The sequence below is a fragment of the Poecilia reticulata genome, linkage group LG18, assembly GCF_000633615.1.
Source record: "Poecilia reticulata strain Guanapo linkage group LG18, Guppy_female_1.0+MT, whole genome shotgun sequence".
NCBI lineage: Eukaryota > Metazoa > Chordata > Actinopteri > Cyprinodontiformes > Poeciliidae > Poecilia > Poecilia reticulata.
The window spans coordinates 14,051,657-14,066,863 of record NC_024348.1 but is presented as its reverse complement, the minus strand read 5'-3'; the positions used below and the strand labels follow the sequence as shown (position 1 = coordinate 14,066,863).

Below are 15,207 nucleotides of genomic sequence, written 5' to 3'. Positions count from 1 at the left end.
TTGCAACAATACTTCCAGAGGCTGCTGTTCTGTTTGTTCTCACTTCTGAAACAGATGTTTTATTGCATCCAAGCCTCACATGGACTGAGAGGACTACAGCAAATAAAACATCAACTCTTGATTCTTAAAGAATCTCTGTTAATAAACTTGGACTTTCTTTGAGGGAAAAAAAAAATTGACAGCTTGCGGAGTTGGAGCGGCAACTAATGACTGCCTGAGAGAAAAAGACCTACTATTTAATGATACCAGCCATTAGTGTCTTATGCTAATGACATGCTGAGTGTGGGGGAAAAAAAGCATGTGGGCCATGACTTTGAAATTATGCATGAATTGCGTGTCCAGGGTATCCGGGAGGGGAAAAAGCTGTGCACAGGTGTGTCAATTATAGATGTGTGTGTCAGCAATCAAAAGATTTTACACCAGCATGATAGATTAATCGCAGCTCCTTTGGGTGTATGAGTAGCATTCAGTTGCTGCTGGACATTTTGCCCCGATTTTTAAAATGCTGATTCTTTCTCTTAGCTTCTATGTGAAAAGAGTTAAAAAGGGGCCAATTTTCTTCCTTTCAACAGCTGTGTGGAAGAGTTCAGAGCTCAACCAACCTTGCACCCTGTGATTAGGATTTTCACACAGTCAGCCTACGGTCACAATCTGCTAGAGAACAACTGTTGGTCTCTGCCTAAGAAGGCTCACTCTGATTGACATCGCTTTCTGTGATCTCAAAGCTTAGCTTTATTGTAGCTTCTTTTTTTTTCTTCTTTTTTTTTCTCTGTGGCCTGCAGGCATTTCACAGTTTTTCATTGTTCAGTATGAATTGTTTTGATTAATGTAGAAAAAATGGCTAATCTTTGGGATAGGTACATGCTGGGAAGTTATTCTGATACAACAGTATCAGTATTTTGACTGAAATGTGTATAAAGACCTAATTGCATGTTTGCATATCACTTGGAAAAGAGTGACGATTTTGGCAGATACTAGGAAGACTGAAACGAGTGATGGTGTATGTTGGATTTGGAAATGTTGGCAACTTTTTGGTTGGTATTTCTGTATTTTCCAGGTACATAATGTTGTTTTATAGCACACGAAAGTAACTCCTTTTAGTTATTTATTAAAACTCAATATATCAAACATAAAAAAAGCAAACTTCACAATTTGATACCTTGAAATGGGCCTCTGTATTTTAAGAAGCTTCTGATCTACTTGACCCTCCATCTCCATCACAACAATACTTGTCATTATGCCATTTAAAACCGAGAGCAATGGACTAGAAATAGCTCCTGATTAGCTCAGCAGACTCGCAGTTCCACGATGTGTTTGCTAACTGCTGCTGCCACTAGTCTGGAGGAGCTGAGTGGGGTGAAGGGCTGCTCTGTGAGGCAGAAGCTCAGCTGGAAACTGCAATGTTTAATTTAGGCTACGTGTGTTAACATTAGATTCTATTGACTGTTTAAACTGCAAACTCATAAATCATTTAGTCCAGGGGTCCTCAAATCCTAAAATTTCCCTTTGAGTGACTTGCAGGGAGAAATCTAAAAGTTTGTGTCCCTGGTCCAAAATAATCGAATGAATGAATCACCTCCTCGGAATGCAGTCATGTTCTCTGGAGTCCTCTTTATTATCTCTAATGACCTCATTATTTAACTTGAGTGTTGAAGCAGAAACATCTAAAAGTTGCAGGACATTGTCTCTTGAGGCCTGGATTTGAGGAATCCTGATTTGGTCTCTAGTAAAACCTTCAAATGTTGTAATGCCACAGTAGATTTAATATAAATGACTAAATACTTGCAGCAGATAGGATAGGGTAAAATTTCACAGCAGCAGTTTCATTGTAGTTTTTAGAGATAAACCTCTTTAGTATAGAAAGCTCATCACTTGCTACCTGCTCGGGTAGAAAACCTGCAGTTCTTTCAGCCAGCTGAAAAGCAGTGTCCAGCAAAGGGTGGGGGAGGGACGGTGCTGCCCTTCTCTAGTGCTTCCTTTAGCATTGCACTAGGAAGACTTTAAATTGTATGAAATTTAAAAGCATTTTGAAAACTTATTTTGAAACTTTTTAGATTTTTGTGTTATCAGAAACTGGCCAATTATTTGTTGTGAACCTTCTGATGTGATGCCTGTCTTGGAGCAATCTCCCACCTGTACTCATTCCCAGTGGTAACCATCAGCTTCACAAAGCCAGCTTACCGCTCTATCACTGAAAGATTTTCCCATGAGACATTGATTGGCAGGAACTTTCTAAACATTTCAACATGAGCGGAGAAGTAAACAAGTGAGCTGCAGGAAGCTGTCATTCAGGGTAACGTGTTGTTTGCTATTTAAGCACAGACGTTAAAATGTCAACAAGCAATTAGCATAGAAAACAAAACTGTGACAGGTTATTAAATCCATACAAATGACCTCTTTTATGGTGGCCAAACTTGGTACAAAGGTCAGACTTTTATTACTTGTACTAATTGTGCTTAATTAATATGTAGTTTTGATTGCAAAATTAAAATGTGTCAATTTTATTCCCTTCAGTGTGCATGTAATCAGTAATTTTGACAAATGATGCAGCTTTTCTTTTAAAATGGTTCTCCTTTATAACAATTGATTTGTTTCCCTTTTAGGAGCCAATCTAAAACGATAACCATGAAAATAAAAACATTTCTCATTCTGTGACTTGTTACAGCTCAGAAACCATTTAATGAAATTTCAGGCTACAGCAGCCACCAGCTAACAATCAGGCCTCACTTTTTTGTGTTTTTTATTTTTTATGATGTGTCACCACTTAAAAAATAACAGCCATTCCTCAGTGTGGAGCCAATTTGGTGGTGCTTGAAGGTAATGACCACTTGCAACATATGATTGCCTTTGCAAGGAGTGACCATGTACTTGACAGCCACCTAACAAAAGGCTACTCTGCGTGTTTCTTTTCTAGATTACCCAGGAGCAGTTTATCCTGGCCTCGCAGTCCCTGCACCTCCAGCGTCCGGGCTGTGAAGCCGTATATCCAGTGGGGCTGTACGGCTGGAGAAAGAGATGCCTGTATTTCTTCCTGCTGCTGCTCCTGGTCACCATGATAGTAAACCTGGCCCTCACTGTCTGGATTATTAAGGTCATGAATTTTTCAACGGTGAGTTCAGCATGTCCTTTGGAGAAAAGTTTTTGCATTGGTGCTTTGGTTGGGTAATTTTCAAACGTTTCTCGCAGACGGCATTGAGTTTCTTTTTACATAGGAGTTCTGTTAAAGTTTTCAGTTGTCAGAATTTTACTTTTCTGTTTTGCAGCCAACAACTAGTCAAAGCAGAACCAAATGCAACTACATTCTGGAAAATGTCAATGTGAATGCCATTTTAACTACTATCATGCCTACATCAATGTACATATTTACATATCATGCAAATGTCTTCCATTTGTCCTCATGAGCAAATTTTCCACAATGAATACCAGTCGTTTAGTTTTTTTTTTAGTAGTGTTGCTGGTACGCTTTTCACAAAGGACATTTGTGTTTCTAACGATGTTTCTTAACAATAAATATTACAAAACAGGAAAGCCAGTTTCTTGCCCCTTAAACTGTGTGGCATTTGGAGAGAAAAACATTTTTTGGTTGAGCACCAGAGGTCAGTATCTGGGTTGTGTTCCTGAAAAAACTGCCTAAATATTCTCAACAGCTTATTTTATTATAGACTCTATAACTTCATTTAATTAGATGATTGAAGTTTAAGTTGCAGATGTGTCTTGCATTCTTCAGTTAATTATCCTAATTAAATGGGGGCTACTGTAGTGTGTGGTAACGCCACTCTTCAGGAGTGGCGTTACCACTGGTTGCAGAAGCTCATACAGGCGTCTTCTGCATCGAGATTGACTACAATGACGAGGGTCTTTTGTTTTTACAGTGAGGGAGATTCATCACACTGACTCCACCTAAAGTCATGTGACACTAATGGAGGAGAAATCGTTCATAAAGGAAACCACACATTCAACTCTGCTGCTCGACCAATAAATGCCTTTTTCTTCCACATGTGGCTCCATAATACTGGAAATAAACAAGATTTCTTGAAGTGGGAGATTTGTTAAGAAGTAAATTTTGATGCACCTGGGCGTAATAATCTACTACTGTAAAATTCAACATAATTATCAATATTAAGTTGTTGTTTGTTGTTTTTTTTTTATACATTTTAAAAATTATTACAGAGTGATGATATTTAGGGGTGAATCAGAGTCATAGTAGCACTCATTTGGACAGTTAAAAAAATAATAATTGAGAGAACACTGGAAAAAGAGAATGGAGCTCCAATGTAAAAAAAAAAAAAAGTTGAAATGTTACATGTAATTAAATTAAATTTGTCAAACTTGACTTAACATGTCAACTTGATAGACTTAATGTATTGCCTTGGATAAACTTGATTTGATTAATTGTATCAAATTAACCCTATTTTTATAAGTTGAATCACCTGTTTTGTTTTTTCAGTGAAGATGATGTAAACTGACACTCGTTGAATTAACTTTTGATATGCTGTGCTCAAGAGTTTGAGTTTTTAATACTAGCTCTCCCAAGCAGTCACATTGGTCATTTTATTCTGAAATGTTAATTCTAAGAAGGACATTTTTTTTCCATTATATCCAAACACAGTTAAAGTATATTGATAAATATCAGTTTCTTTCCTCACTTTAACCTCATCACAAAGTCCTGGTGGGGAAACTGCATTTTTAAAAGCCCATTGAAGGAAGTTTCTTAACATTGCATATTATGTTTTGGGTTTTGGCCAAACTTCGTTTTATAAAGAGCTGAAAACACTTGGCAGCTGGACCTGCTGACACGGAGACTGTTAATCTGAGACGAAACCAAAACCAGCAGCTCCTCTGGGCTCCAGTGACATTTTCAGGGACAATGCACACTATTAACCATTTTGTCAACAATGTCCCAACGGCAGCAGTTTCCTTTCCTGTGACGGGACTTTTCCTGACCAATGCTACTGCCTCTGCTGTTTCCATCAATCTGTGCCATGAGGAAAATACCTTTTCAATGAACATTTCAGATCCCTGCGGGCCTAATGCCATAAAGGTAGAAATTAAAAAACAAATTCCTTCTTTTAGATGTTGTAGAGTTTGAGCAGCCCGTGTTTCATTCTTGCATCTTGTCATTTATTTATTTTGTCTTAATGAACTGAGAATCAAAATGATCTCAAAGGACATGAAGGTGAGATAAATGTACTCTCGATTATGAACAGGAATTTCTTTTTAAATTTGGGGCATTTCACAATGTAGGAATGAATCATTGTTTTCCAGCGTTATAACGAATTCATTGCCAATTATCACAAAAGCTTGACTGCAGTTGTTGATTCTCGGGGCGGCACAGCCAGCGATTAGATTTAGGGGGCAATTACTTTTCAACATGCTGACATGTTGATCTGAATATGTTTTTCACTCAACAACAAAAAACTTAAACTCCAGGTTTCTATTTTTCCTCGGGTTATTTTTGCCATTAGATTTAGAACTGATTTAAGAAATGGTTTGTGAAAGGGTAAATTATTTTCTGACTTACACTTGTCATGTTTGAAGTAGAGAAAATCCACAATAAATGTTTTATTGGTTGATGTTTGTTGTACAATCCTGCTCTAAAAATCCTCAAAATATTTGATGTTTAAAATTAAAATCTCAGTCCTGTGTGATAATAAAAGCCTGCAAACTTCTAACCAAGGCTGCACTCAAACGAATCTTTACCATCTGTTCATTTCTTAAATCTAAATGAATTGGGAACGGTCTCTTAAGAAGCATTCAGTTTTATTCATATTTGTTAAATTTCACAATGTCCATTTGAGTGTGGTAGATTTTTGTTCTCAACCTGACAATTTAAAGATTTCTTTTCTTTTGTAATGCCTCTCTGAGCAATGTCCTCTTTTCACTCCCATGCTGCCTATGGAACATTCACATCCAGTGCTTCACCTCCCCTTCTCCAGTGACTTTAGCATCTGTCTGCTGACATACAAAGACCCAAGCCCTCCTCCTGCACTCCTTTGATTTCTGCTCTGCTGTCTGTCCTCACTCCCTGCTCTCATATATGATAAAGCTCTCCCTGCTGTTGCTCTGCTTCTATATTCTTCTGTCTCTATCCATTTCTGCTGACAGCTCTATATACCCTTTCAGCACATCCCTCAGGGCCAATCTCATCATACACAACCTCACAAAAGCTGTCCTCTCACAACACTTTGCTTATTGTGCTGGGGCTGGACGTAATCTTGTCCAATTTCAGCTGAATTATCTGTGACCAAAATAATTTCCTGAATCGACGTGATGTAAAACTAACATTTATCTTCTGCTATTTTTGCAGCTTTATATCCCTTTTTGATTGGATGTTTTTAAAAAAAAAAACAGCATGGAGTCAATTTATTTGTAAACCTTTCAGCTGAACAGGGAAAAGTCTGCCTCATCTGTCAGAATAAGCTGAACAGCTGGGTTGCTGAAAATGTGCAACTTTTATGGATGGGTTGTGTATACAGTGGTGTGAAAAATGTTTGCCCCATCCTTATTTCCTTTTTTTTTTTTTTTTTTTTGTTGTGCATGTTTGTCACACTTTGGTGTTTCAGAACATCAAGCCAATTCAAATGTTGATCAAAGACAACATGAATAAACACAAAATGCAGTTTTTAAATGTTTGTCATTAAGGGAGGAAAAACACTGACCTGTGTAAAAGAGTGATGAGTTGAATGTTGAAACATGATTTATCACATCTGAGTTCACTTTCTCTAGTCACTTTCAGACCTGATTACTGCCACACCTGTTCTCAATCGTAGGACCTGCCTGATAAAGTGAAATACACCAAAGGCATCAATCTGACATCCTAACAAATGCGAAAGAAAGTAATTGAAATCTATCAGTCTGTAAACCTTAGAGACTGGGCAAAAATGGCCTGTATGGCAGGGTTCCAGGATGAAAACCATTGCAGAGGAACAAAAAAAACATTAAGATCCGTCTCAATGTTCCCAGAACTCTTCTTGACGATCCCCAATATGTTTAAGAAAACCATCTTTGGACTGACGAGACAAAAGTTAAACTCTCTAGAATAGCGGTTCTCAACGTGGGCGGTACCGCCCCTCAGGGGGCGTTCAGAGGACAGCAGAGGGCGCTGGCGGACATTTTTACAAAAGGGGGGCGCTGGGTCGAAGGTAAACTTTACACCTTAAATGCACAACAATACCAGTTTAGACTTTGAGCAACTTGGTAAAACTGTCTTGTGTAACATTAAACCATGCTTGGCTACAACTGTATCGATGGCAGCTCTTCTTCTATTCAGTGTTTGTTAGCTTCTGTTAGCTTCTTGGCGCAGCTCCGTTCTCCTGCCACTGGTAGCTAAAATCACGACACCCTCACTGTGTATCCCTCTGAAAAATGAACCCATTTAAATCAAGAAATCCCTCCATGGGTGATGCCATGATAGAGAGCGTTCATTTTATAGCGTTAACACCGGTGCTGTAAGTGGTCCGGTATGAAACGGGGGTGATAGAACAACACAGCACTTTTAAATTTCAATAATCAGAATCCAGAAATTGTTTCCGTTGTTTTAAAAATTTATGTCAGTCTGCCTTTTCCCCATCGATACGCTTCCCGACCGCCCTGCACCTTAGGGGCTTAAAAAAAAAAGACGTTCACATTGCGCAAAACTCTGAAACAGGAGAAGCGGGACATAAAACGGAGTGACGAACTAGATGTGAATTATGGCATAAAAACAGAGAATCCGACGCTGAAAAATCAACACATGATGTGAAACACATCATGTGTTGATTAGGCGGCGCAGCAGGGGATGAGATTACTGGTGGTGAGCGTCAATAAACGATAAAATAAATCTAGCAACAGGAAAGAAACTAAAGTGGACATAGCAATAAACCAAGAGAGGATAATACTAATCAAATGGAAATGTATGAAGAACAAAATGCAAGAATAAACTAAAAACTAAAGTAAATACAGAGGAATAAACTGGTATGGCAAGACCTTTCGAGCAATAATTAATACAGAGGACAGTATGGCAAGAATTAACAGACACTATTTCCGCATAAAAAGTAAAATAATATTGTTGAAGTGCCATGGGTTTGTTGAGACCACATCTAGTACTCAGAATAAATATATCTTACAGACCATAACGGTAAAGAACTGATCACTTATTTATGTTTTTAATTAGATTTGATATATTTATTTCTTCAATATTATTTTTCATGTCAGTGTTAATGTCATGAGGCTGATGACTCCATGACACTTTCAATTTGACTCATTAGGATTTGATTAAGAACCAGATTTGTTTTTGTAATTTCTGTCCAGTAAAACTATTAATCCATAAATCAATAGACAGGTCTATATAAAGATATAATCCATGTTTCTGTCTCATATTTGTATGGCATTAAAAGGATCTGGAACTTTTGTTTTTCCACTGAAAGATCTGGTTTGCACATTAAATGCCATGTGGGTGAAATTTTATGGATGATACTCTGATGTCCCATTCTCCTGAAGGCAGCACAGAGCTGCACCACCAGAAACTGACAAACACTGAAGAGAAGAAGATCTATGATTAATGTAGTTACAGTTCTATCCATGTTTTAATGTTGCAGAGCTCAGTCGTTTTGCAAATAGTTCAAAGTTTAAACTGGCATTCCTGTACATCTTTTATCTGGTCATTTTGTGCAAGATTTAACAACTAGAAAATGGCACAAAATAATATTTTTTCCATTCTGATTGGCTGCTGCTAGGCCTGCCAATTTTAATTTGAATGTTCATTGCATTTTTTGTAGACACCTTTGAAAATAATTTCTATTCTCATGACTTTTTTGTTCTCTGGGAAATTATTTTTGATGATAAATACAGAAACAAGCATAAAAATCAAAACATCTACAATAGTGATAGTAATATTAATGATAAAATAATGGTCAGTGCAAAGTAGCCTGCAAATTCTTTAGTGGGGGGCGGTGAGGGACCTGGATAAAGGCCAGGGGGGCGCTGGCCCAAAAAGGTTGAGAAACACTGCTCTAGAAAGTGTGTCCCATTACATCTGGTGGRAAAAAAGTAACTGCATTTCAGAAAAATGGCATCATACCAAGCAGTAAAATGTGATGGTGATAGTGTCTGGGGTTGGTTTACTGGTTCAGGACCTGGAAGTCTTGCTGTGATGAATGGAACCATGATTTCTGTTATCTACTAAAAATCCTGAAGGAGAATGTCCGGCCGTCCGAGACCTTAAGCTGAAATTAACTTGGGTTCTGCAGCAGGATAATGATCCAAAACACAATAGCATTTTTACTTCTCAATAGCTGCAGAAAAACAAGTTGAGTGGCCTAATCAAAGTTCTGATCTGAATCCCTTTGTGATGCAGTGGTGTGAACTTAAAAAGGTTGTTCATGGTTGAAAACTTTCCAATGTGGCTGAATTGGAACAATTCTGCTAAGATGAGTGAGACAAAACTAAGTTTAGATTTTTTTTCTCTCTCTCTTAATAAATGCCTTTAAGAAATGTATTTTTGGTTACTTGTGTTGTCTTTGATCTTTATATTGGTTTTATTTTTTCAAACACAAACCTGTGGGGGAAAAAATTAGAAAATCAGGATTAGGGGAAACATTTTACCTCCATCTTTCTGTAATTCTAGCATCAGGTTGTTGCATGTGTAAAGACTCTTGCTTATCTGTTTGAATTTTATCTGAATATGTGAGCGAAGCTGAAATAAGTTTAATGAGAGCTGTTAAATTAGGCCTCAAAATAATTAAAAAAACCATTCCTGTTCATTGCTGAGTTCGTGTTAACTGAGAACACCGAGTCTTAATGAGCCGCGCTAACTAGAAAACCAGACTGTGAGAATATCTATAGACTGTGACCTTTTGTCTGTGTGTGAATCAAAATTGGCGAATTTGAGCAGAACTGGAGAAAATTGATGTCATTTAAGGACATGAAAAATGCCCATTAAGGTGGTTCTAAATATTCTAAAAAGTCTTGCCAGAGACGAGACCTGGAAACCTCTTGAACATGGAGGGTGCTGCTGCTTTCTCTGTCCCAGGATTAAAAAATATTTTGCAGGAGTTTTTGGATTGACTAACATTCACACTGCTAATTAAGGCCTCTCAATCAAGGATGACGACGAATATCAAGCAGCGGCTGGAAAGTTTGCAGTCTGACTGGCAGATTTCTGGTTATTGTCGTCTTTTGCCTAAGAAGCAGTTCTGCTGCTCTGTTTCCGTATCATCCTCTGCTGTGTTTCAGAATCTAACTTTAATCATAAGTGTATTAAAACCCAAAACAGACTGTCCAGTCATGATTGCACTGAAAAATCTGAGACATTTCTGATTGACATTCTGCTGCTGCAACAAGTGGGACATCTTCCATCATACACCATCATAGGAGTGACATGTTCAGGTCCTGTAGGAATTTTGGAATCGTGCCATGTGCAGGGTTTAAGGAAGAGACGTGGAGATTTAGTTGAAGTATTTTGAAGCCAGAATTAAACATCAGTTCAAACAACTGTACTTGGGTTTGTATTTGATCATGTCACCAATCCAAGTTCTGGATGAAGACTTGGTCTGTTACCCTCAAATGAAAGAAAATTGGTCAACATGTTTGAAGATAATCCATGAGTCACAGAGGCTTGAACCCAAGAAAAATACTTGAACCTGCTAAAAACATTGCTGTTCCTCCTCACAGTACAACAATTTTTACATTGGTTGCACTGAGAAGGTGCAACAAGAAGAGTTTCTGTTCAAAATTAACATTTTCAACCTCAACTACCTGATCTTTCTTATTTTTTCTTTTGAAATGGAAAATAATGGTCAGATTTCAGCTATCTATGCCTCTTGTCCATACATTTATGGATTAATGTTATCACTACTAAATCTGCCAACAATAAAACATAAAAATGTTTGCATCAAGCTTTAAAAATGTGCCACTCTGTTCTCAATCATAATGCAGTTGCTTTCTACAAAGCTGTGATTGTTTGAATCAAAACTGTACAATCAGCACAGCCCATCCCGATGTTGTATTTCAGGACGGGATGGGAAACCTGCAGCTGAACCAGGACGGCCTTCACCTGGAGGGAGTCGGCGAGTTTCAGATGCCTCTGTATGTGAGCGAGATCCGGTCCAGAAGGGTAAGTAGCTGTCGTTACTCACCAATGTGAAGATCTCTTTAATCGCGTCTCTGAAACGAACATGAAAAGACTTTTCCCGAAGCTGAAGACGGGCATTGATCGTTTGGTGTTTTAGAGTGGATGAATTTCAATCAATCCATGGTCAGCAAAGGCCAAATCAAGTAGCCCTTTGAAGTTGGCTTATGTTGAGACATTCTCCTCACCTTTGTCCACTCACGTCCTGCCGTCCTCCAGCAGACGCCCCTCCTCCCATCACCAGGACACTATAGGAACTATAGAATGGGGGGGTGGACATGAAGCTGCTTGCTGGATTTCCAATCAAGCGCCTGCAGTAAATCCTTTTGCTTCCAGTTCCTACTCCCCACTTTTTTTTCTTCTTTGATGCTTAGTAAGAATATCCAGCTCAGTTTCCACATAAAAGTTGATCCACATTTCCTGCTCCCACGCAAATCAGACTCTCTGTTGGATCATCCTCCTTTTCAGTGATTAGGCATGGCGCTGCAAGCAATTTCAAGCTCTGGAAGCAGGGGCTTCCCTGCTAATTTGAATTTTAGGAACGTCGATTGGGGAAGTTGCTCAGTCGTGGGTCCAATTTGCCAGAGCAGAGTTAGAAATGAGTCAGATTATGCCAGTTTGAGTCAAATGACTTGCTCGTTTATATTTTTAGTAACGGATGAGAGCGCAACCTCCACCTAACGTTTAGAGGGCAGTCCCAGAGGTCTGCTCCTGTTGCAGAACAACCTGCGGGCATTTTTACTGTCTTCTTTTACAAACGATGCTCTGAGTTGCCCTCTTATCTTCCACTGGCAGGCATTTGCGCAAGAAACTCAATGAGTAACTCGGGTCAATTACACCGAAGAGATCAATTCCCTGATTTGTTTTACTGTGATAATCTTCCTTGAAATAGAAAACCAATAGCAAAAGCGGCAGGGAACATAGCTGTGCAGTGTAAAAGAAATGTAAAATACCAACCTGCAGCCTCCAGATTTTTGAGCTGTCAAAGTTCTGCTGCAGTAAAATATTCCCAGATCATGACATTTCCTCCTTCATGCTTAAGTTTTTATGAATTTACAGCAAATATTGTTTTGGTACACCTGTGTGTAATTTTAGTTTTTGTTTTTGTTTTAGGTGAGAATAAATGTGGCGTTCTAATTATTTCTGAATATCAAATTTTTAAATTAATTAAATTTTAAACTGTCCTCTACAAACACTTTTTAAGACATTATGTTGTCTTACATTTTAATTGTTAAATTTTTAAGTATTTCCATAACTGAAATACAAAATCTGTGTTCAGCTGTGTTGGTGCATCAACATGAAGATAAACAAAACAGGAAATGATGTCATCTCTAAAAGCCTGTGTTTTGTCTATCATGCTTGAAGATGTTTTTATGACTGAAGATGTTTTGGTCATTAAGTTAATGACCAAAAATTAAGTGAAACTTTATGATTTAAAATTTTAAGATCTTTTAATATCCAAAAATAAACCAAGTAAGAAACAATTCTTGAAGTTACTCAACAAATTTTTCCTTAAACATTTGAGTAAAGAGAATAGAAGACAAGTCTTAGTTGACTAGATTTAGTTACCAATTTCAGAGCAAGTAGCTTTCCCTTTGTTTCAGCCTAGCAATGTTTATTCAAAAAGCATTTCACAAAGAAAATGAGATTTCAAGAGCTTTTATGATGGAGTGCCCTGCAAAGGTATTAACACTTGAGGTTTTTCACATTACAACCACAAACTTTAATGAATTTTATTAGGATTTTACGTGACAGAACAAAACAAGGTGGAGAAAACCTCAAAAACTGTCTTTAAGGAATATGAAAAACTAGAGTGAAGTAGCATATTGAAAATCTCTGTATAATGATGCACCACTTTGTGTTGGTCTATCATGTTAAACCCCAAGAAAATACATCGATGTTTGTGATTAGGATGTGACAAAATATGAAATACTTCTTTGAAAAACACTATTTTGCAGACTGGTTGCGTTTGTGTTCATTGCCATTTTAGTTTTAATTAACAGGTGTGTAGATTTCAGTCGTGGCACAATTTATGCTAAATTGAATGTCTATAAAGTTTAAACTTTTAATTGAGCTGCACCTTATAAACCCTCCTAGTTGAAGCTAAAGGGGAAAAACGGAATGTTCTGTACTTGCGTATTGGTGCCATGTTACAATTAAACACTTCTGCTTGAATTTCTCCAGTCAGGAGATTTTTTTTTATTTTTTTAAATTTTTTTAAAAACTTTTATTAGGAAGGCAGCTGCAAAGATCCAGGCACTTTTAATATTTTAACGTTACAGTTTTATTCACTATGCACATATGAAATATTTCTATTTTTAGGTTTGATTTTTATGTTCATTGCCTGAAATAAAAACATATTTTAGTCATCCCTTTCTCCAACAAACTTTAATTGCAATTTAAAATACAGGCGAGTTTATAAATAACTTCATTGTATTAAAGCCAGATTATTGTTTTTAAAAATGGTAAAATGAGGCAACACTTTACCCAAATAGTTGATCAAGTTTGTGATGTTCAAGTTGCTAGCTCTTATTATTGGCTCTAGAGAGTCTGACTGATCTGTGAACAGCTGCAGGTTCCCTGCAAAGGTATCAACCTTTTCTACTTCAGTCATTCTTGCCTTGCTTGCTTGATGGCTGTCAGAGAAAGACGGTGAGCTGTATTCCTAATTTTCCTGCTGGAAAAGACGGTTTAAAATACAGGATTGTTAAAGACTCCAAGCTGAAAAGCCTTCATTCTGGAATCGGTTTGAGCTGGCTAACACCGTTACGTTTCACTGCAAGGAAGAGTTTTATATTAGGCTGCAGAGAAAGTGAGTGACATAAGTATTGAACACATCAACGCTCATCTCGGTTTGAATAATTTTAATGGGGTCATTGACATAAAATTCCAATCAAATGTCAGCCAAAACCAAAGTTATCCTCACTCACGAAGAAATCAAAGCAACCTACTCCACAAATGAAGAATCAGTTTATTGGCTTATTTAATAAAAACTAACGGCCTACATAAAGGCTTGTCATTACAAATAGCACTTCATTTCTAAACTTCTTAATGTTCCAGTGAGTGGTATTGGAAACATAATCCAAAAGTAAAAGGAAGAAAATTTCACTATAAAATGGCTGTGGCTTAGTGCCGCTTGTTGGATTTCTGACGGGATTCAGAAGAATAATCAAACAAGCCTGTACAGGAGTGAAAGGGTGCACTCGCATAGAGCTTAAAAAAAAACATAGAAATGAAAGGTGAAAGTAATGCACTCTACTGTAATGGCCAAAATCACTGCGCAGGTCTCCACTGCTGAAGATGAAGCATGTTTAGTTGTATAAAGTTTGCTGTAGTAGATTTGGACAAGCTATAGAATTACTGGGAGAATGTTGTCTGGTCTGTTGGAAGGAAGAATCATTAGCCTACAAACACAGTGCTAACAGGTGAAACATCATGTTGTGGGCTGTCTTACAGCATATGGTACTGGCAGACGCTATACGGAGAAATGTACTGGGACGTTCTTTATAAGAATCTGAGTGTCAATAAATTCCAAAGACATCACTTCATCATGTAACATGGCTGGAAAAGCCAAGTCAGCCGTCTGACTTGTATCCAACTGAACAAAATCTATGGAAAGGACTTAAGATAAGATTGCAGAGAAATTATCTTCAAAACCTTCCAGAGTCAAAGATGGTTTGTGTGGAAGAACGAGTCAGAATTAAACCCAAGTTCAGCATTTAAGTTTCTTCATGAATGAGAGATTTTGATGTAATCTGCAAACTATTACACCCACTTCTGTTGTGAATTATTTCAGTTACCTCATAAGAAACATGTAAACTGTTGAAATGTTGAATATTTATTTCACCCACTGCGTGTTTGCATCCTGGGTACAAAAGTGATTTAAATGAGGAAATTAAAACGTAAACAATCCTTGTAAAAATAGGAAATGTTTTTGTTTTGACAGAAAATAATTAAAATACAAATGAATTTCTGCACAAATTAATGCTGCTAAATCCTGAGTGGCAATCTTTCTCCCCTTTGAATCTCTGCGTTTAATTTAATGATCACTGTCTGAATTAGCAGCGTCGCATGCAACTGCTTTCCTTTAAACTGACTTC

The 15,207-nt window shown here is 37.5% G+C and overlaps 1 protein-coding gene across 2 annotated transcripts in view; it reads left to right on the top strand.

The window, feature by feature from the left end:
- LOC103480654 (zeta-sarcoglycan-like) overlaps nucleotides 1-15,207 on the top strand; it is a 41,100-nt gene that overhangs the window by 7,335 nt on the left and 18,558 nt on the right. For both annotated transcript variants that reach the window (XM_008435682.2, XM_017310606.1), the window contains exons 2-3: nucleotides 2,915-3,109; nucleotides 10,991-11,092. In XM_008435682.2, the coding sequence (XP_008433904.1) occupies nucleotides 2,915-3,109; nucleotides 10,991-11,092 (297 nt within the window). The remainder of the gene's footprint in view (nucleotides 1-2,914; nucleotides 3,110-10,990; nucleotides 11,093-15,207) is intronic.